Source organism: Buteo buteo, chromosome 21 (genome assembly GCF_964188355.1).
Source record: "Buteo buteo chromosome 21, bButBut1.hap1.1, whole genome shotgun sequence".
Taxonomy (NCBI): domain Eukaryota; kingdom Metazoa; phylum Chordata; class Aves; order Accipitriformes; family Accipitridae; genus Buteo; species Buteo buteo.
This window is the reverse complement of record NC_134191.1, coordinates 17128790-17150482: the sequence shown is the minus strand read 5'-3', so window position 1 is coordinate 17150482 and position 21693 is coordinate 17128790. Positions and strand designations below refer to the sequence as shown.

At 35.8% G+C, this 21693-nt stretch overlaps 1 protein-coding gene across 2 annotated transcripts in view; it reads left to right on the top strand.

Moving 5' to 3' along the window:
* The window catches only part of CACNA1D (calcium voltage-gated channel subunit alpha1 D), a 197469-nt gene that overhangs the window by 121858 nt on the left and 53918 nt on the right, over nt 1–21693 (top strand). For both annotated transcript variants that reach the window (XM_075053572.1, XM_075053574.1), the window contains exons 16-29: nt 466–580; nt 1287–1356; nt 1986–2055; nt 2848–2992; nt 4809–4938; nt 7785–7844; nt 12340–12446; nt 13555–13642; nt 14122–14229; nt 14398–14450; nt 14711–14857; nt 15564–15765; nt 17001–17159; nt 18446–18556. In XM_075053572.1, the coding sequence (XP_074909673.1) occupies nt 466–580; nt 1287–1356; nt 1986–2055; nt 2848–2992; nt 4809–4938; nt 7785–7844; nt 12340–12446; nt 13555–13642; nt 14122–14229; nt 14398–14450; nt 14711–14857; nt 15564–15765; nt 17001–17159; nt 18446–18556 (1565 nt within the window). The remainder of the gene's footprint in view (nt 1–465; nt 581–1286; nt 1357–1985; nt 2056–2847; nt 2993–4808; nt 4939–7784; nt 7845–12339; nt 12447–13554; nt 13643–14121; nt 14230–14397; nt 14451–14710; nt 14858–15563; nt 15766–17000; nt 17160–18445; nt 18557–21693) is intronic.

Below are 21693 nucleotides of genomic sequence, written 5' to 3'. Positions count from 1 at the left end.
AAAACATTCCGTTTTCTGTACTATATGGCACTTGTATCAGTATTTGTATTTAACTAATGTGGACTGAACTATGGAATTTGATATAGATTGTTGTAGACACAGGAGATAGTACATTATAAAAATGAATTTTTAAAATGCCTGAACAGTCTTCACTTTTAATAGACAATGTTTCATATTTGAAACTTGCTCAGGCTAGCACAAAGTTGAATTTCATTTATTTAAAAAATGCGTCAAGTATTCTGCTATTTTAAAATCAGTGACCCTGATGGATCTCTGCTCATTTTATACCCAGTATTAATCTGGTCCATTAAATGACTGTTATTTGCACTATGCTCCAGCATCACAAATCTCTACACTGTAGGTTGGGAACATGCATTTTATATCTCTCATATTGTCAGTGTTTATGCTGATAATAAACCAAACAAGTATAGTAAGGCATAACGTCCTTAAAATGATTTGAAATAGATATCTTGCTAAATGTCTTCTTGGCCATTGCTGTGGATAACTTGGCAGATGCTGAAAGTCTAAATACAGCTCAGAAAGAAGAAGCTGAAGAAAAGGAAAGGAAAAAGAATGCGAGGTAAAATAGCATGGGCATGTTGAATAAGTAGGAGAGGGAAGGAGAAGGTACTGAATTCTTTCATAAGGATTTTTTTTATATAAATATCTTTACCATCTTCAAATTGTATTGAACTCAGGAAAAAAATGAAACAGTTTACCTAGACATTAAAATAAGACCCAGTAAGTATGATTTGAGATAAAAGTTGGGTAGTAATTGGGAAAATGAGGTGAATTAAGGACATAATGATAAGCCAGCTAATATTTAAACATTGCAACGGTAGGATTTATTGCGCAATTAGAACAAGAATGTATCTGTTGTCACCAGTGCACAACTCCCTGTGGAATCAGTTCTCTAAGCCTTATATAGACAAGAAGAAAACCTTCCTTTGAAGTCAATGCAGGCCTATTGAAGTCAATCCAAGTTGTTTGTAGGAGTCCAACGGCATGGTTTATTCCTCTAGAAAGGAGTAATGATCATGCATTGAATTTTTGAGGGATTATCTTCTGGAATGATATTAAAAATTATAATCTTTTAAATGGATCACTGCATTCAAATGCAATGGATGTTATTGCTCTGACACCTGCAGCTGTGCAAATAATTTTAAAAATTTTACTATATGGTTTTAGGTATGGTCTCTTTACTTTTCATAGAATGGGTATAGTTCACTTAAAATCTTCTGTCTTTACATGATGTGCTTTGTAATTGTTACTGTATTGTTTTGTAGAAAAGAGAGTCTGGAAAATAAAAAAAGTGAGAAGCCAGAAGGTGACCAAAAGAAGCCCAAGGATAGTAAGGTGTTTATTCTAAAAATTGTGTCTTTTCTAAGAAGCAGTTTTACTGATTTTGCTACAGAGTACTTTTCAAGACTACTGTGCATTGTACAATTTCTTTTATGAACCCATCATCCCTACTTTTTTTTCCAGGCAAAGGAAACTTAGTTCTGATGCTTTGCATCCTCACAGAATCTCTTAATCTAGAAAATCCTTTTGGTTTCAGGATACCCTGAGAAGGGAAGCTCTTAGAGCATGAAATAGTTAATGTTAGAGAAAACTGATGTTGTTTTAGGATCCCTGTAGGTATTTTGCCTGATAAATCCAATGGAAGAGGTTAGTGAATGGTAAACTTAGTAGAATGTTCAAACATTCTTGATAATTTTTACCAAAGCCTGTTGGTTATATTCTCATTGTGATCTACACAGCCAGAAGACTGTGGATGGTATAGAAAAATCATCTTTTAAAAATACCTATTAAACTGTCAGGTCTCCTCTGTTCTTAGCATTAACCTGTTTCACAAAACTCAGAATAAGCATAGGGATCACTTCCCTGACTTCAGAGGCTTATTTGGTTTGCTTTCTGTTGAACTTTATACTCCAAGCTGTATTTAAATTCATTTTTCTTCTTGTGCATCCCTTTCATTGCTGTAGGTGACAATTACTGAATATGGAGAAGGAGAGGATGAGGATAAAGATCCCTATCCACCCTGTGACGTACCAGGTATGTGAATACCAGCCAGAAGACAAAGACATTTAAGTTTGTTTGCTAAAATATCCTAAACTTGCTCTTGCTGAACACTGAATCAATTCCTTTGAAGTCAGTGAAGTTGTGCTCTGTTATCAGTGGGTAAAATGGGCCTGTAAGCTGCTAAGTATTATCTTTTCCTGCAGCTTCCTAGACAGTACAAACAACATATGCGAGTTAACACTGTGAGCCTGAACACTGCTGTGGTAGTATTTGTGAGAGGAAATTCAAAACTTTTCTGAAACGTTTGGCAAAAAAGGACATTCTAGGGCTGATGATGTTCAGCCAATTTTGTTTTAGCTTTCCCAGTCCAGTGAATGTATTTATCTAAAAATCAGTTCTGTCTGATTGTCTGGATGCCTATTACAGAAATCTGCCCTACCCTTTGATCACTATGTGCTCAACCAGTGCACAGAGCTCAGCACCCCTACAACCCAGCTCAGGCATGGACTGATGATCAGGGGCTGAGCTTAAGTGGGGCTCCAGAGCCCATGTGCAGGACTTGTGAGTGGAGTCCCCAGATGAGGCTGGTCAGGGCCAGTAAAGCCTATTAGTGCACTCAGGGCACATATATGCACATAAACATGTATATAAGCTCATGACAACTATAGGGATGTTCATATATTGATTCATAGATTTTTAAAGCCACGCTATGAATATATATTTCCCATGACCCATATATATTTTAATACAAGCCATGCTTTTATATTGTTATGAACAAAACCTCAATGTTTTTTATTTTATACTAAAAAAGTGTTTAATTTAAAGTAGGTGAAGATGAAGAAGATGAGGAGGATGAACCAGAGGTACCAGCAGGCCCACGTCCCCGTAGAATATCGGAACTAAATATGAAGGAGAAGATAACACCGATCCCTGAAGGGAGTGCCTTCTTCATTTTCAGCAGCACCAATCCGTAAATATAATTTTGAAAAATATTGTTTCAGTCCATCAAGGTTTAGCAGTGAAGGAACAGGCCTCCTTCCAGTGTGGTTAGGAATAGAACTCCAGTAGCTTCAACAGGAGGGAGATTGGCTTCTCTCCTAAAATTCTCTGAATGACTTGGTAAATGAGAACAATTTGATAAATAAATTAATTTGCTTGCCACTGTTGAAGATAACAGCATATTGTACATATAGTCTGTCAAGTCTGCACATGTCTGAAAAGTACCCTTTAATGTATGTTAGCTATTTAATATGTTAGTCACTGGATATATAAACTGTGACTTAAGATCTGAGCATCTTCTAGATGAGAGAGGATTCCTAGTAACCCCAGTAACCTTTGTGGAGCAATACAGGTGAGGAAGGAGAAGAGAAAATGAGAGAGAGAAAAAGAGAAAAGAAGGAGAAAGGATGTATAAATTTCTCTTGGGGTAACAGCATTTTTCCAGATCCAAGCAAACACTGAAGATAAAGACAAATTATTTCAAAAACCAAGAACAATAATAGTTGGATTTTGGGGGGAATTGGAATCTTCCACTGCTCAGTCTCACTCCAGAGCATTTGAAATTCAACACTGATGAAGAAAGCAAGCTTCAGTAGTCAGTTAAAGTCATTACTGATTGTTGGATGGAAGTGAAAGAGTGAACTAAATTCAGTTCCTACAGACTGAACATAGCTGTTACATTTATATATAGCAATTTCATGAGCAGTCTTAGGAGGGAGCTTAGGAGTTATTTGGCATGGGATAATGCTGTCTTCTCAGTGGTAGAGGTCATCGCAATTAAGTTTAGAAGATGGTGTGATGATCAAGATATAATCTTTTTGACTTTTATCTTATTCATTGCATAGGTTGTCTAATGCTCTTCAGAATTTCCAAACTGGAAAGAGAGCTATTTAAACTAGTAATTTTAAGAACACCTATGCTGAATGCAAAAACATTAGATTTGTTGAACATGTCAAATTGCTTTTGGCCTCAACCAATGCTAGATATTCTCAGGCCAAAATGGCCATCTTAACTGACACACACCATACTTAAATCATCTATTTAATAACAGGAGAACAAATTTTCCCCAGGAACCTTCTGATTCTTCAGCAGAATTTAGACAACTTCAGTGTTAGTCAGTTGCAAACCTGATCCTGCCTTTTTGCTAATTTAATCCTGAACCTACTCTACCAAGGTGCTCAATAGCATTTGTAATAACCTTGGGCTCAGTGACTCTAAGCATATGTACAGTTCCACTTCATGTTATGTGGCTGAAACTTAGCAGCTCTGTAATCTTTAACATCCACTTGTCCTGTAATTCCATAAGAAAATCTTCACAGGAGATTCTGATTTGTGTTGAGTCTCTAAGTAGCAAAATGAGATCTGCAGCCTAAGCCACACCTCACCAGATAAGTATTTTTGACAGCTTTAATAAGAATCAAATCAAACCGGGGCTCTGAAATGACTTACAATCTGGTGTTGGTCCTTTTGATATTTGGCCTCTGTATATGCACGTTGGTACAATCACCGGAACTTGTAGTGGCATTCACAACCCATTGAAAACCAATAGGAGCTTGGAAATCCTCTCTCAGATTCCTTCGGTAAGTGCACCTTCACTACAGGTGGATTGGATTTTCAATTTACATTTTTAGAAATCAGAGCAATAGCTTCAGCATTTGCACTGCTTTTAGCTGCTGATGGTTGCTCTGTTCTGTCACTGTTGGCAGAGTAATAGAAAACGTGTTGTATATTAGCCATCTGCTGAATTCTATTTGCACACATAGTATATTTTTGTGTCTCTTCTTCAGAATTCGAGTGGGATGCCACAGACTCATCAATCACCACATCTTTACCAATCTCATCCTTGTCTTCATCATGCTGAGCAGTGTTTCCCTGGCAGCAGAAGATCCAATTCGCAGCCATTCTTTTCGAAATAATGTAAGCCCTTCATTTTTATGTCTGAAGATAAATATATCCTCACAGGATAACAATCCTTTGGGACTGATGCCTAGTTTTTAATTTTCAAGTTAAGAAACTTTCCTTTTCCTTTTTTCAAGTCATACGTTCATATTTTTTTTCTTTAAAAAACATAAATCTTTAAAGACAAGTAACTTTATTGATGGAACATCATAGGTATTAGAACCTTTTATCATGTACATAATGTTTTTCCTTTGTTAGCTATAAATATATCAGAATAAAATATACTCAAGCTGAGCATAATCTTTACAATTTTCATGTTTTTTTGTAATTTGCAGCTGGTGTACCTGATATGCATTTCCTGAATCACTCTTAGGGCCTCTCAGTGTTTGACACTGATTTAAAAATGCCAGTTAAAATTATCACTGTTTATAACATGTTGGGAATAGACTCTAACCTGTCCTCTTTTCTCCTTCATTGACTCTTATTATATGGTCTTGGGGAACTGAGAGTATCACTCTGTTAGTGAGTGTATGGATTTGTAAGGATATTACTTCTTCTTTCAAAGAAGCTAGTGTGGCCACACTGAGTTTGAGTGCCACCACATCAGATATGAAGATCCTTGGATTCCTGATTGGCCATATCAGAAGCTAAACAAGTTTCACTTTTTTCTAAACTCACACGTAAGAGGAGGATCAGAGCATGCCCAGCTCTTGCCTTGATTCGGAGTCAAATGCCTTTTCAGCCTATATACAACCCCCCAAATTTGGAAGTGTTTCTGCATCCTTTTTTATATATACTTGTGGAAACAAAATATTTATAAGAATATTAATTTCTGAAATTTCTCTATTATTCAATAAAAGTGTAGTTTATGTGGTGAGTATAAATCTGTGTTCTAAAACAAATTCCTGAATCCCCCATTTTAAGTTCTTAACATAGTAGAAGACTAGCCTGTTACTCAAATGCACAGTTATTGGACAGAGAAACAAAACAAATCCACTCTTGTGACCGCTAATGTTTGTCTTACACTTGTTACACTTGTATTAGTGGTGAAGCAAGCCTCTCATGTTATTGTGAGTTGTGCATGCTTTAGATTAGGTATGAAATAGGTGAGATGATGCAACTTGGTAATAGTCTGTGGAGAGTTTTGGGATATTTTGACAGAACTTCCAGGCCTCTCCTGTCTTAGATATAAACTGATCTGTAGAGATTGCCATGGAGCTAGAGAAACTCTTCTACCTCTTATAAGATGGTCTTACTAGGTCAGTAGAGGTTGAGTATCCTTGTAGTTCTTGTTAGTATAGATGCAGCCTCTAAAAGTCCTCATTTGGCTGTTGACATTCTCTGAACATTTTTTCAGTAACATTAGTAAAAACCAATAAGCTAAAACTTTCTTCAAAGGTAAAAAGAGGTCAAAGCACAAAGACACTCTTCATGTACTATTCAGTAGAGCTGTGTGCTTCCTGTATCTATAAAACCGGACAAGTGCAATCTTATGAACAAATCATACCAATGGGTAAGAAAAAGAGAGCTGGTGGGCAGTACTGAAATTGTTATTGTGTAAATGGCTTGAAGGGCTGATAATTGTTTTTGTAATGAGGAGTACTAGGAAAACGTAACTGGAGAGTGGTGGTAACTGAACGGATTATTCCTATTTGGGACACGGGTAAAATGTGTGAGTGATTTCAAGAAGGCATTGCCCTCTTGTAAGTATTCACAAATGCACCAGACCTGCATATTTTTCTTGTTACTACCTTGAATGATCATGTTCCTTCAACAGCCACCTTGGCAAGGTAATGAAAGTTTACGAACTGGAATGCCTTTAAATATTTTCTTTTAACTCTAGAATGAATTCCTTACTGATTTATCTTTGTTAAATGGCTTTAATATTTGCCAATTTTTTCAGCCACAGCAAGGGACAGAAGGATGTGATCTTCAGCTGAATGTGGGGAAAAAAATATTTCCTTTTTATGATCTAATAAGAATACTTTTTTTGTGTGTTGTCTCTTTATTTTATTTCTTCTTCCATTTTATTAGTTGCTGAACCACAGGAAACATTTCTGTGCACAACTGTTTGCTAGTTGGATAGGTGGATACTAATCTAAACTAGTACCCTACTGCAATGCATGTTGATTGCTAAATTAGGTGCTAGTGATATGGCCACCTTGAAAGGGTGAAATCTCAGTTGTACTGAAATATATGGCAGTGTTCCTGTTGACAGCAGTGAGGTCAATATCACATCCACAGTCTTTTTAAAAGTTTGCATATCACTATGCAACTGTTGTGGATTCTTTTAAATTTCCTACAAATAAATCACTGCTGTATCTTCCAAGTTCAAGAAAAAAGAGTTGTAGTGCTGATTTTCAGTAATTTAGTTATTCATAAATTTGCTTTGTGATACTCTAGCCCAGTCTACGCAGGAAGAATATAATGTGGCAGAATGTAGAATGATGTGCAATCTAGAAGCATCTGTTGAAGTTTTATTTTTTGATGGAATACTTTGGTTAAAAAAAAACCAACAAAAGTTATTAATAAGTATTTATTCTTTGTGCAAGATTCTGTATCTCTGCTCAAGGCTGAAGAAAGTACCTGTGAAAGCTGACAGAGGAAAGTCTGAATTAAAAGAAAATGTTGCTTATTGGGTCCTGTTAACTCTTTAGGGGTGAAATCTAATATTTAAGCAGAGTGGTATCTGATAAATTTTTAAGTAAATAAAAATGCTTGTACAATAGCTGGAATTTTAAATGACTTTGTCTAAATTCCCCATCTACCTACTTAGATTAATTCAGGTGTTGTGCATGTGGTCTAAATTGTAAAAAGTTATTAATAGATGGATTTCTTACTGTGGCACATATTATACCTTGCAGATACTTGGTTACTTTGACTATGCTTTCACAGCCATCTTTACTGTTGAAATCCTGTTAAAGGTAATGCATTGTTAATTGATCCTTGTTAGCTCAAAAGCAGCTTTAGCAATAATGTTTGTAACTTTTTGTTTACCTTCCAGATCCTAGGGTATGCAGATTATGTCTTCACTAGTATGTTTACATTTGAGATCATTTTGAAGGTAACAGGTTTTTAAAGGAAGTTTGTTTAAAAGGATTTTCCTTGTGTGTCACCTGCCAAGAAAAGGCACTTGAAGTGTTCTTCGCCTTTTCTCTAAGCGATCAAAGCTAAACTTTTTTTAAACCAGAGGATTTTTTTATTTGACAGTTCCTCATAGTTTTGATTGGTTATTTTTTACCATTGGGTGCATGAAGAAGCTGATTTTTTTATCATTACATCAATTTAATAATTCATTTTTTTACCCTTTTTAAACTTACAGTTGTCAGAAAAGGGAAAAATAATTCACTGCGCATGAGCTTTTCCTTCTCCTTGCTCTGGCATTTCCAAAAGAGATAATCAGTCTTTTAAGGAGGGAGCATGTAATTTCTCATTTCTTTTGCTGAACTATATTCACAGAGCTGAAATAGTAGATAACTATTTTCTTGCAACAGGACTTGCAAGATATCTTGCATTTATCTATCTATATACTAAGATACTTTGCATTTATCTTGGGCATACATTTAAATACACAGAAAGGCATAAATATGCTTGCTTAAATGTATTACCCATGCATGAGTCAAAAATTGGCACTTTTAATGTATAGTTTGTGTACTGATTATTAAGAATATCCACTGGGGTTACTAAGATTTTAGATGTATGAGGCTTACTCTGGCAAAGAAGCCCTATAACTGAGGATTAGGTTCACATGTAAGAAAATGCTGAACAAATAAATCAAAATTTTTGATGGGAATTTGTAAAATATTTTTTCAGAGATTTACACAATTCCTAAAAGTTTCATGCTGTGCATATTCACCATGATATTTTGGTTGAGTAACCCTGATCTAGACACTTAAAAATTTCTGGTACACTAAGAATCTGTACATAAACTTTGCATTTCCAGTTGAGAATTAAGCTTAACAAAATCTCTTCTCCCAGCTTTTGCTCATATTGCTGTGCATACTCTTCACAATGCAATTTGATTAATACTAATTGATGCAATATTTGGGCTGTTTACAAGATAAGCTGTACTGTAAGTAGTAGACTATTTTCATGCTTGCGAATATTCTCCCAGACTTATGTTTATCCCCTTATTTCTCATTTTCAGCAGTGAGGAGCTTGCTATAGAATTGATTAATCTTGTAACATTTATAGCACTCTAAAATATATAACCATTTTTTTCACTGCTAGAGAAAGGCCAAACTAAAGGAAGGAACAAAGCATTGGAAAGAACTGTAGCATTAGATCAAACTAATTCCCAACTCTGAATTTGAGGAGCCATACAAAGTATGTTACCACCATTTCTGTGGCAGCAGAGAGTCGGTAAACTTCCACATGCTCTGAGCAGCAGGTTGCATAGCTCCTGCAGTTCCACTTGTGTTTCTGTAGGAGACAGAGGAATTATAAAGCATGGCATAAAGACACATAACTGGATGTGATAAGAAAAGCAACATTCCTACTAACTGCAAAAGATTCTGACAGTGAGCGAGTCAAGAGTTATCCAAGGGAAACAGGAAGCTCTAGAGCTTGGGCTCTTGAAATCTGGCATTGTAAAATATTACAAAGAAACAAGGAGCCCCATCACAGCCAAAATGTTGGTGCTCCTGACTCCACTTTCTCCAGGAAGCTCTGCCCTGAAGTGCACTCACATGTATTTATAAAGGAAAATAAATTATACCATAAAAAGTGTAACGGACAACCAGAACATGACGCACGTACTTATACAGTGCCTGCTTTACTAACATGTCTCAGACACTGGCTTTGCTTGCTTATGGCTGGAGTCCTCCATGTCTTCCATGCTGGGTTTTGCGCTGTGCTTTCCACAGTATCTAAGTCTTACAGAAGTTCTGCAAGGAGTAAATTCAAGACTAGACCTGCAGTAGCAACAGTATTCCTTAATTTCCAGGCAGAAAGTATATGAAAATGAAATTGAGATAATGAGAGGCAATATTATCAGCTGCAGCAAAGAAACTCGTAAATGTCCAAAAACCAAGCATATAAAACAGAGTAACTCTCAGCGTGCAGAGAGTCTTCCTGTGCTTTATCCTATTGACTGCTCTGCAGATATGAGGATTTCCACATTGTATGGTGTTGAATATATGAATGTGGATATGAATAACAGAAAAGCTGCAACATCAGTTTAAAGCATTTAAGAATTCTTTTATGTAATCCCTACATGGCATTGAAATCCAGCTTACCATCCTGTTTGCAGTACTTTGGAAATGTGAAAACGTCAGAGCAAAGGTCAGGTTAGGGCCTTGTGCATTTAAACTTGCCCCAGCTGTGCTAATCCCACACCATTTAAACCAGTCCCCACTGGCATGGAATTAGAGGCAGGAGGAAAGGAGTGGCATTGGTGGTGTTGCAGGCGCTCAGCTCAGTGAGTGTCCTGCAGCATCTGCTCCGCTGGAGGCTGTGTGACAGCACTCACCACCTCAAATCCGCTCTAGGCTTTGATTTGGTCCTGATCTGTGCAAAGGATAGAATGATTTGCTATAGAGAGTTTTAGTCAAAAGCTTCCACTGGGATTTGTAGTGATTGAAATACGAGTCTCCGTATGAAGGTGGGGAGACATGTACTTCACCTGTATTTTCAGGTCATTATATCTTTACTTTTGTGGGAGTCTTTACATGAAACTTTGTGTGCTGCTAACTGATAACATACTACAATGTAAATGAGTATTTGTAGATAGATGCAAGTTTGATACTCAGGGTTATTTTAGTGTTCAACTCCCACTGACTTTAATGAGTTTAGCCATACTCTGTACAGCTGTAAGTGAAAAGAGCTAGGACTTTATTGGAGATTTTATAATATAACTATATTATATCTCTCGTGTCATGGCATAGGTTAAAACTTTAGGAGTTTTATTCTTCTAGTTTTGTGGACCATTTAGTATTTTGATCACAACAAAAGAAAGTTTAACATAAGAATAAGGACAGAAGGGCTTCCAAGAAAAAATGTGTCTTTTGTAGTTTGCATTCCTTTGCAGATATATAGCTTTCACTGACGCTGATGGTTTTTCATGCAAAAGGCCTGCAAGTGAGTAGTGACACAGTAGACTGAGATGCCCATTGACGGTAGCACTGTTCTACATTGTGGAACAGTCTTGAAAGATGTAATAGTCTGGTGCAAGAAGAAAGGAAATGAAATCTTTTTGCTCCACCTTGAGGAACAGAACAGAATAGAAAGTAATGGGTTTAAAATGCACAGTCAATATCAGATGTTCTCTGGCTGGCATTGAGTTTTCTTACCTGTGGAAAACAATGAGTATTTGAGAGTACTCAGGTCTCTTTAGGAGGACCTTAAGGCTGAAGAAATTAGATCCATGTGCCTGAACTGACTACTAGGTATTTTTTCAAAGGTATCGTTATTTTAATTTCAAGTTTCTGGTTTCAGTGTTTCAGTCTTAATCCATAACTGTGGAAAAACCAATGCAAAATTCTACTCAAGTACAGATTCTGTGCTTCTAATGGCTTAACTTAATTCCTGTGTGCATTTTTTTAACTGGTACTTACTCACAGTTATGGTAAGGGTTTAATTAATAGATTTAGGAGCCAAATTCAGCTTTGTGATACCTGAGAACATCTGCCCAGATTCTGTCTGCAGCCATAATTAATGGAGCCTCTGTCACTGGCTCCTAATGAAACCTGTGAATGATACGTACAGGTTCCTTCACAAGATACCCTTTGTGTGCTTCTTTCATCTTAATCTAGGCACAGAAAGCAAAAAATGAAGAGAAAGTCCAACAGGGAGAGCAATATTTGATATTCCCCACAGACCAGCAAAACTTGGGGACCCTTGTCCACATGTAATATGAAACAATCTGTGGATTGTTCCAGGTTATTCCAAGATACCCACTCATGATCTTAACATGTCTCCTGTGAGCCAAAGGCAAATAGCAGTGTAATACTGCCTTATGACAGCCTTGTGCTGGTTCTATACCAGGTTTGACTCTCAGGTTTTTGCAATACGTTTTCAGCTCCTTCAATTCTCAGGATAGTATGAATGATTAGGAGTCAGTATCTGGACCTTACAGTTTATTAAGCATGGGAAATTTTATGGTTCTTGTAGTCACTTTTCTAACAAAGGCCAAATCAATTCAGTGTAATCACCTCAGCCTAATCAGTTCTTACACAAAATATAACATTTGTTGACGTCAGAAACAATTGACATGTTTGCTGGTGTTGCTTGAGCAGAATTTTTATGATTTAAATGAAAGATTTAATGTACATAGTGGGATTGGTTTCTATCTCAATCGCTTTTAGAAAGTGAGATGATATTGTATGCATTCACACTCTAGGCAAGTGTCTTGTAAACAGCCTAAATGTGAATTTGAAGAAATTGAAATATAGACTAAACATGTAACAATTCTATTTTTAGATGACAGCTTTTGGAGCATTCCTTCATAAAGGGTCCTTCTGCAGGAATTATTTTAATTTGCTGGATTTGCTGGTTGTGGGTGTTTCTCTGGTATCATTTGGTATTCAGTAAGTACTATACTTATAATGTGAATGATTTATTTTTGCTTTGGGGTTTTATACTGAAATCAGTGTTTCAGCTCCTTTTCTTCCCCCATTTTGTGTGCGTGTGCCGTATCAATATTCAGGGTTGGGACTGGCAAGAGATTGTGCTTTATATAAAGAGTGTTGTAGCTCATTACTAATATGGATTGTAAACAAATTACTACTTCCACCTATTACCAAGAGAACAAGGAAGAGCACCATGACTCTGAATACTTGCTATACAGCAAGAAATTCCTGGAGCTTCAGGAGGTTTATAAACCCTCTTTTGTGCTATTACCACATCTACAGTGTAGTTGTACGAGCTTGCTCTTTCAGCGTTGACCTACTGGGTCATGTAACAGTATTTGAAGGGGGGGGAAGTTGTACCTTAATCAGGACTGTAAGTGGTAGTGAAGAGATTTTCTTGCTTTGTTTGGATCAGGCTAAACATAACAAGAGTCTGGAGGTGCTTATTGATTCACTGAGCAGTTGCGCCTCGTTTAAAATCATCTGTGAAAACCCTTAATGACTTCGAAAACAGCAAGGGCTGGGTGTCAGTCAACTGCTTCCCACATTGTATTCTGCTTGTATTACACAAGCTTTCAGTTTCACAATATGTTCTTTGAAAGGCTATCTGCTATTATTTCCTCAAAATGCAGCCCTAGCTACTTAAACAAAGAGAATGTGAGTCATTTGAGATCTTTTTATCTCCAGTTGGTTGGAAATTAAGGTATTCATTGATTTAGAGGACTTACACAGTGTCTTTGAAAGAGCTTGTCAACACCGAAAAATATTTTGGGGACTGTTTTGCTCCTGACCAAACTTACCTGCATTACAGTGTCAGACAAGCTTCTGAGTTGTTAATTCCTAAGTTGCTCCAGAAATCAAAATAACTCTTATTGTATTTATGACATTGATACTATTTTCTAATATTAATAAAGGATCAATCACGAAATACTTAAAAAAATCTTGTATATGTATCTTGAGAGTTTTTTGAAATTTCATGTATAAGGAAGTTGCAAGAACATTGTTATTTTTAGTAATAAAATCCGTTACCTTAAAAGTAACAGAATGACTTTTTTTCCCCCCCTAGATCAAGTGCTATCTCAGTTGTGAAGATCCTCAGAGTTTTAAGAGTCTTGAGGCCTCTAAGGGCAATAAACAGAGCAAAAGGACTTAAGGTGTTTATTTTTATTTTTTAAGTTATATTTCTGTTGGCCTGATTCTTTCATCCTGCCTCAGGTTAAAAATTCTTGCGCAAGAAAAATTGCCTAGAGATATTCACAGGGCAAGGACATAAATCATACATACTAGGCCAGGTTCTGCCCACAGTTATAGCAGTTTGTATGTAGAAGAACACCAATGCCATGGAGAGCAGATTTTGACCGTAATACTTACTGTGAACCAATATGTCAGAGCAATATTTTAATTGTTTTTCCATAGTGCTTATGTAATTTTTAGTCCGTTGATGTTGATGGGTCTATGTCAACAGACTTACAAATTTAGAAAGCAAGTTTAATTATGGTAGTAGGTATAATACTGACAACACAAAAAGAGTAATTTTAAAAAACAATCTGAGTATGATAAAATAGACTTTTACAGTATGTATTCTGTGATAGTGACAAGTGTATTAAAATATATTTCTTTTCTGTCTTTCCAGCATGTTGTTCAGTGTGTCTTTGTGGCTATTAGAACTATTGGTAATATCATGATTGTTACAACTCTTCTGCAGTTCATGTTTGCTTGTATTGGAGTGCAGCTGTTCAAGGTAGGCAGACACTCAAAATTTACACTGCATCAAGAAAAGCAAAGCTGAGTTGAGTTCTTGGTGGCTTGCTGCTGGAACTGGGTTGGTCCTGTTCTGAACTAATCATAGTATAAATCTGTTTATTTTGCATATTCTGCATTTTGTCATTGCTTTTTGTTTTATATATAGGGAAAATTCTACAGGTGCACTGATGAGGCAAAACAGAATCCTGAGGAATGCCGGTGAGAACATCTTTGATCTAAGAATGTGACACATTATATTCTGAATAATTTAAACTGTAGCAGATATGGCAGGCATGTGTCAGGGCATTTAGATTTGTGTAAATTGGAATTACTGTCTTAAATCCACCAGAAAACACAGGTTAGCAAGGAAATAAAACAAGTTTAGGGAGGGAGAGAAATAAACTGTTTTGAATAGAGCATTGAGTAACTCTGAGGCTAATTTAATATTTCACTACTGATAGTTTGTTTCTTTCCCACAGAGGGATATACATCGTTTATAAAGATGGAGATGTTGATAATCCAATGGTCAAAGAGAGGGTCTGGCAAAATAGTGATTTCAACTTTGATAATGTTCTCTCTGCTATGATGGCCCTTTTTACGGTATCCACTTTTGAAGGCTGGCCAGCGTGAGTGAATTCTCCATGTTTTCACAGCGTTGTTAAGACAGTTACTTTTTCCAGAACAGTTCTCTATCATTTATCAGGCATTTTTGGGCAACAAAGCAGTCTTAAGTGATGGTGTAAAAACTTACTAATGGAGGAAGGGAAAAAAACCTACTATACTTCTGAATCCGTGCACTTTTCCTGTATTTCTTCATTCATCTCTATCTGTAAAGGGCAAACTTTTTTTATATTGTTCGATTCCTAATCTTTCAGCTACTTTTGCTATAATGAGCTGTTCCTCAACTCTAATGGAAGTATTCCTTTTAGATGTTTATCCATTGATGCCCTTTAAATAATACTAATATGAAAATTTTAGGCCTTCGAGTAAAACTTTTACTAAAAAATCAGGCAATAGTACACTGCATAGAGAAACCCAGCAACTACCATTTGCTATTTCCCTAAATGAGAAAAGTCTTAGAGGATAGCTTTGGGGGGCAGGGGAACCAACAAGCAACAATCTGGTCATTACCTTTATTGTCTTGGAAAAAAGCATACAACATTGTGTGGTGTGATTCCTCTGGTTTCAATATGCTTGTAAGCACTGTCAGTAACTAGAAAAAGACAACAGTAAACAGCAGACCATTTCTGAAACCTGTCCTCTGAGTCTGCATATTTTACTCTCTTTTGTCATTTTAATGTTAGTAAAGATGAAATTTTGTTTGTTTTTCAGGCTGCTGTACAAAGCCATTGATTCAAATGGCGAGAATGTAGGACCTGTATACAACTACAGAGTGGAGATCTCAATTTTTTTCATCATCTATATCATCATTATTGCTTTCTTTATGATGAACATATTTGTTGGTTTTGTGATTGTTACATTCCAAGAACAGGGAGAACAAGAGTATAAGAACTGTGAGCTGGACAAAAATCAGGTTAAAATAAATAATGAACTCTTAACTTTTGAAAATATCCTTTTTTATTTATGCATTAAGAGCTTCCTTTCTGCTTTGGGTCAGAAGAGGGCACTAAACACATATCTTATTTAAAAAAAAAAAATGGAATTAGTAAATACTATCAACTGGTATTGAGGTCATTGTATGTTCCTCTTTCTGTAAGCCCAACATATCAGTCTTTTTGTTGTGAAAGATGTTACATTAAGCTTGTTAGCTTCTTAGTGTCTCACTCGTTGGTGTCACATTAAGAAGAATACAGCACCATATCCGTAGGCAGAAGTAGGTTTTACAATAAGAACAGGAAAATAAATTTTGTGTTCTGAATAGTCTGAAAGGGTTCAAAGTGAAAGTGTTCAAAATTTTCTACTCTTCTCCCCTGCCTCCCCCCCCCAATTATTTAGAAATTCACAGGGGATATTTGGATTCATATTTTAAAAAAACCTGTCCCCTTTTACTGTTTAGTCCTTTGACTGAGAAAGTCATCAGTAACCAGTCGTGATTTTTCAGGTACTCTTGTCCAACTGTGACATGCTTCATCTAAACAAAGTTAAGATGAAAGTTTAACCAGCATTCATTCTGCATTTTGTGCCCTATCAGTCAGCTTTTGTAAGCATTCTTCACAAGACAAGTGGAAGGCCCAGCCTACATGAAGATTTCAGGGACTAATAGAGTAGGAAATGAATCCATGATGTTCCTACATATGTGACATGATTTTGCTGGGCAATTTAACTCAACTATTAGGAATAACACCTCCTCAGTATATATTTTGCTGACTCTAGGGTTTTATGCTATGCAGTTACATTTGTGGTTGAAAACTTAGTAAAGACAAAGCATGACTTATAGATGAATTAATAGTCATGTTATTAATAGTCATGCTATATACTATATATATCCATACATATTGTCTATGGTACACTACTGTATACTACTACACTGTGTAAAGGTGAAATACTTCAGAATTTCCAGAGCATTATTTGATTCTTTGTATGTGGCTGAGTAGTGTATATAATTAGATACAGTTGTAAATAACCAAGTGAGGATTGGTAAGCTACTTGATTACTTTATTAACATTTAATAATAAAAAACCCTACATCAAGTAGATAGACTGCCTGTTTTTAAGACTCATATTTAACAATTTGCACTTATTAATTATATTATCAGTTGATAAGCTGTTAGGTATAGTCTAACAATTTTTGACGTATTTGCTTTTACAGCGCCAGTGTGTAGAATATGCCTTGAAGGCACGTCCTCTTCGTAGATATATTCCAAAAAACCCTTACCAGTACAAGTTCTGGTATGTGGTGAATTCTACTGGATTTGAATACATCATGTTTGTCCTCATCATGCTGAACACGCTTTGCTTGGCCATGCAGGTAGGAAAACTAGAAGCTCTTTTGAAGCTGTTGGCATAAAATGCAGGGAAGGATATGGGTGATATAATGCCTTTAATTTATGGCAGCCTGTATTTTTTTATGAAGTGAAATTTTTAAAAAAGCACCTCTGGTCATAGTACTCTTCTGTGACATGTTCTAGTCTGTTCATCTGTTCTCTGAAGTAAAATTGTTTAAAACAGCTTGATGTTGATAAAGGTCTTCGTAACCTAATCAAGCTCATTGAGCTTTATTTTGTACCTGCAGTGTAATATAATTTGTATTATATGTGTATATTCCAAAGATTATCCATGAGCAAGAAAATTTGAAGAGAAAAGTCTAATTTTGTTAGCAAACGTTTCTCTCAACCCCTTAGATTCTTTTATCTAATATATTCTTTTATGCAGTGCCTTTAAGCATTACTTCACCTCTGTGTAGTTTCTGTACTTGTTCTGTGTTCAGTGTGTTCAGTTTGTATATATACTACTCCATGTTTGGTTGGATTGGACTAGATGATCTTTGAAGGTCCCTTCCAACCCATCCTTTGTGTCTGTATCTTCTTCAAAAGTTTAAAAACTTAATAGCGGGAGTAACTCTAGTTTTGTGTGTTAATGCAAACCTCACACAAACATGTTTTCATATATTAGCTATATATCTATCTATACCTATGTGTGGTTTTGCATGTTTTTACTTTTTCTACATTATGCAATGCAGTTCTTTGCCACCTACTTCTGTTATCTACTTTTCCAAGTTGTCTTTCTTTAGCCTCGTATTTCAGATTTTGATAAGGAAAAGAATGGTTCACATTCAGTTTACAAAACTATTCTACTTTTCTCAGTAAATTTGCATACACTGTATCCTCTTAAAAATATCACTCCTACACAATATTTGTTATTCTATGACTAACATACTGCAGGCTTTCTAAGCAGGTGTGACACAAGGTTATGTAATTTTAAAACCTAGCGTATAAAACTTGGGAAATTGCTGTTGTCTAATACTCCTTTTTTGAGGGAACAGTTTTCTTCTCAAAACCTCTCTGGAGATTCCCTTAGGATGTAGAAGAATGACAATTTTGTTCCACTCGGTGCCTATCCAAAATAGATTTAAACAACTCCATTCTTGACCGGAGATACTCAGCTAGTCTTGTATGTATATAGGTGTGCATCATAAATACTACTAGAAAATATTTTCCTGCGCTGTATTTTTGCCAACTTTGTCTTAGCCTGCCTTACTTTCACTTAATATTTTAAAGCCTTTACTTTTAAAGGTATTGTTTTTTTAATTCACAGCACTATGGACAGTCTAAGCTCTTTAATGATGCAATGGACATTATGAATATGGTTTTCACAGGAGTGTTCACTGTTGAAATGGTTTTGAAACTGATTGCATTCAAGCCCAAGGTAAGTTTTAGATATGATTTAATTAGGTCATCACCACAGGAATTAAGTATAACGTAAGTTTCACACTAGTTATATATTATTCAAAGAACAAAAGAACCTATGTTTCCCACATTTATCTGTCAGTGAAATCATAATAGACATGTTAGTCTGATAATATGTTTATACGTAACTCCAGGAAATGAAATGCAGATATCAGAAAAAATATTACGAGGTCATTGATGAGATCTGCAAAATTTTGAGGTAATGAAAACGTCCCTTTATAAATCAGATAAATCATTCCCCGTTTACAAGAATACCACTTCTATTCGTGGTACTACATTTACAAATTTACTAAGTTAACCTCCAGTAAAGAACTGTATGTTATGTTATATTTCCTATTCTAAAATGCAGAATTATTTCTGTACTTTATAAAATATAGCCAAGTACTACAAACATACACATAAATAATTTGCATATTCAATAGCCTTTTTAGATTTTTATGTTTTCAGTTATACATACACGATATTTGGTAGAGGGTCCCACAGTGAGTAGTTGATTCCTTGCCTTAAAGGGACACTGTCAAAATGAATAATGCAGACACATTTTCAAAGGTAGATTTGCAAAAGAAACTGATAACTGTAATTACTAATTGAAATAAAAGATGAAAATCAGACTGTGACATTTAATGCAGTCTTTGTTTTCAGTACTCATCCTGCATTTACAACAGTGCAAAAGTTAATAATGAAAAACTAAACTAAATTTTGTTTGCAGTACAATGAAATCAATGTTTATTCTGGGCTTATATCTATGTAAATAAGTAAAATGTGGTCACTCACTATACATGGAATTTGAAAAAAGCCAGACATGCCATTTGAAGTTTACTGATCTCACCATCTAAGGCTGGTATTTTTCATAATCCATTGCCCTTCTTTTAAAGTAATCAGGATATCTGCATCTGTAATTAGCTGTGAACCGTGCCCTTTCTTGGTGTTAAGTAGCAAACTGGATGTCTGTAGGCTGTGAGGGCAATCTTATTCTTGCTTTAAACAAGCTAGCTCTCATACTTAACAGCAGCATAGTCATGGCTGCCCAGAGCTCAGCGTGGAGTAGATCTATAACTTCTTTCCAGCTTTTCAAAACTATTTATTCAGCTTGCATTTAGTCATGAGCTCGGCTGTGGGGCCTGAGCTCCTTGATTTAAAGCTAGCTTGTATTTGCCTGCAGAAGTAATACACATTACATTATACATCACTTGAGGTCTGGTGTTGAGATGTGAAGTGTGGAGTTCTGGGTGAATGCTTACCCACTCTCCCGTAGTCTTGCTCTGCACTGTCCAGTCCATTGTACATTTCTAATGAATTTATTTGTATTTTTGTGTCACCTATCTTATTTAAATGCGAAGGATTTCACATTAAAAATCACACAATATGAGGTCCCAGAGCAGATCGCTCAGATACGTGGACCAGTGTCATGAGTATGCTGGCTGTGTTTCCTGATTTGTATTTCCTGTTCTATATTCTTGTTTCACACTGAAGTTTCAGAAGATTTTGCTACATTTTATCATCTGCTTTTTGAAAGAAGGTTGTGAATCCTTGTATGGTTCTCCATGCACTTGTGACTGTAGTCAGAAATCGCAGCTAATGCAAAATATAGTGGTCTGATCATGAGTGTATAAATCATAGTGCTCCATTTGTATTATGGACTTTCTACTCGTTATCAAATGCAATGTCTTAATACTGGTCTCTAAGACTTTGTACAATTTGAGTTTTAACTCTGTTGCAACATGCTTTCTATCTGACTGGATGCTTTTACTGTGAGAGATCCCTGGATCTGAACCCTGAGAGTTTGAAGGGCAGATGCTGTCAGTGAAAGGTCCTCGTTTCATGAATTTTGTTCCCCCATAGATGCAGAACACCTTAAACTTTTTAATTAGTGGGACAAAGTTAAAAGGCCATGGTATTAATCAGACTTTTGGCAGAGATTAATTAGCAGGAAGGGAAGGGAGTTAAATATCTTTAAGGTTGTTCCTGTTATTTGAAGATTGTAACTTTTTTAATTGTCAGATACTCTTTAACAAAACACCTATTGGCAACATATATTATGTAGTTCATAAATAATGGCAAATCACCTAGCAGTCTTAAGCAGAATGTGAATGTCTTTTAGTAATCTAAATTTTAAACTAGATACATGCTTAAAACAACAATTGCTTTAACTCATACTAGGATTTAATAATAGTAGGAACAATCTGAAACCCAACTTAATGTTTTGCTTTAGGGTCTGTGAGGAAAGACTGATTCATTTCCTCTATGTTTATGTCACTGGTGGGTTTCTTAGTCTACTCTGGCAGAATGGACAGTTTTATTTCTTAATTTTGGGCATTTAAAAAATACTTCAAAGATATGTCAAATAAAAGCTCCCTTACTCACTCTGTAAAAATAAGACTAGATAAAAACATATTAGTTTTTATGTCATCTGCTTGACAGTGTCCCCTTAATATGTTGACAAAAATCCTGTGAAAACGGTGATCTTTTGGTTTCGCTGATCATGCAAACTTAAGGCTACTATAAATTATTGATACTCTTACTATGATATTGTGTTGTTTAAAACCAAGGTACTGCAGACTGCCTTCCAGCTCTGAAATATATAAAACTTGGATAAGTGATAGATATGAAAGGTGATGCTGAGTGTCTGGCACACTTCCTGACTGGGAGATTGGAACACACAGTACTTTGCAGAATGAGGCCCTAAACTTTTCAACGGAGTACTAAAAGGACTAAAATAGTTATGTGGTAGATCTATAGAAACATATTTTGGTGTTAATTCTCTATGCCTACATATTCCCCAGGATTTGTGATTTTATCCTTCAGCATTTCTCAATGAACAAATTTTTCATAATGTAAGTTAAAAGAGCAGGCATTTTTTCTTCACATTGTTCTTCACATTTGCTAAAGTCTGTTACTTAGTGTGGTTTAGTACAGTACAAAACAAAATACAGCTATGAAATCTAAAATAATACATCAACACATACCGTATGTACAGCTTCATGATAGCTAGCTGTTACTTAAACTTGTAATGATTTTCCATGTTGTTTTACATCAGATTTTTGTAAGAAAAAAGGAAAGATGGCTAGTAAGTGAATTGATCTTGGGTCATTGCAG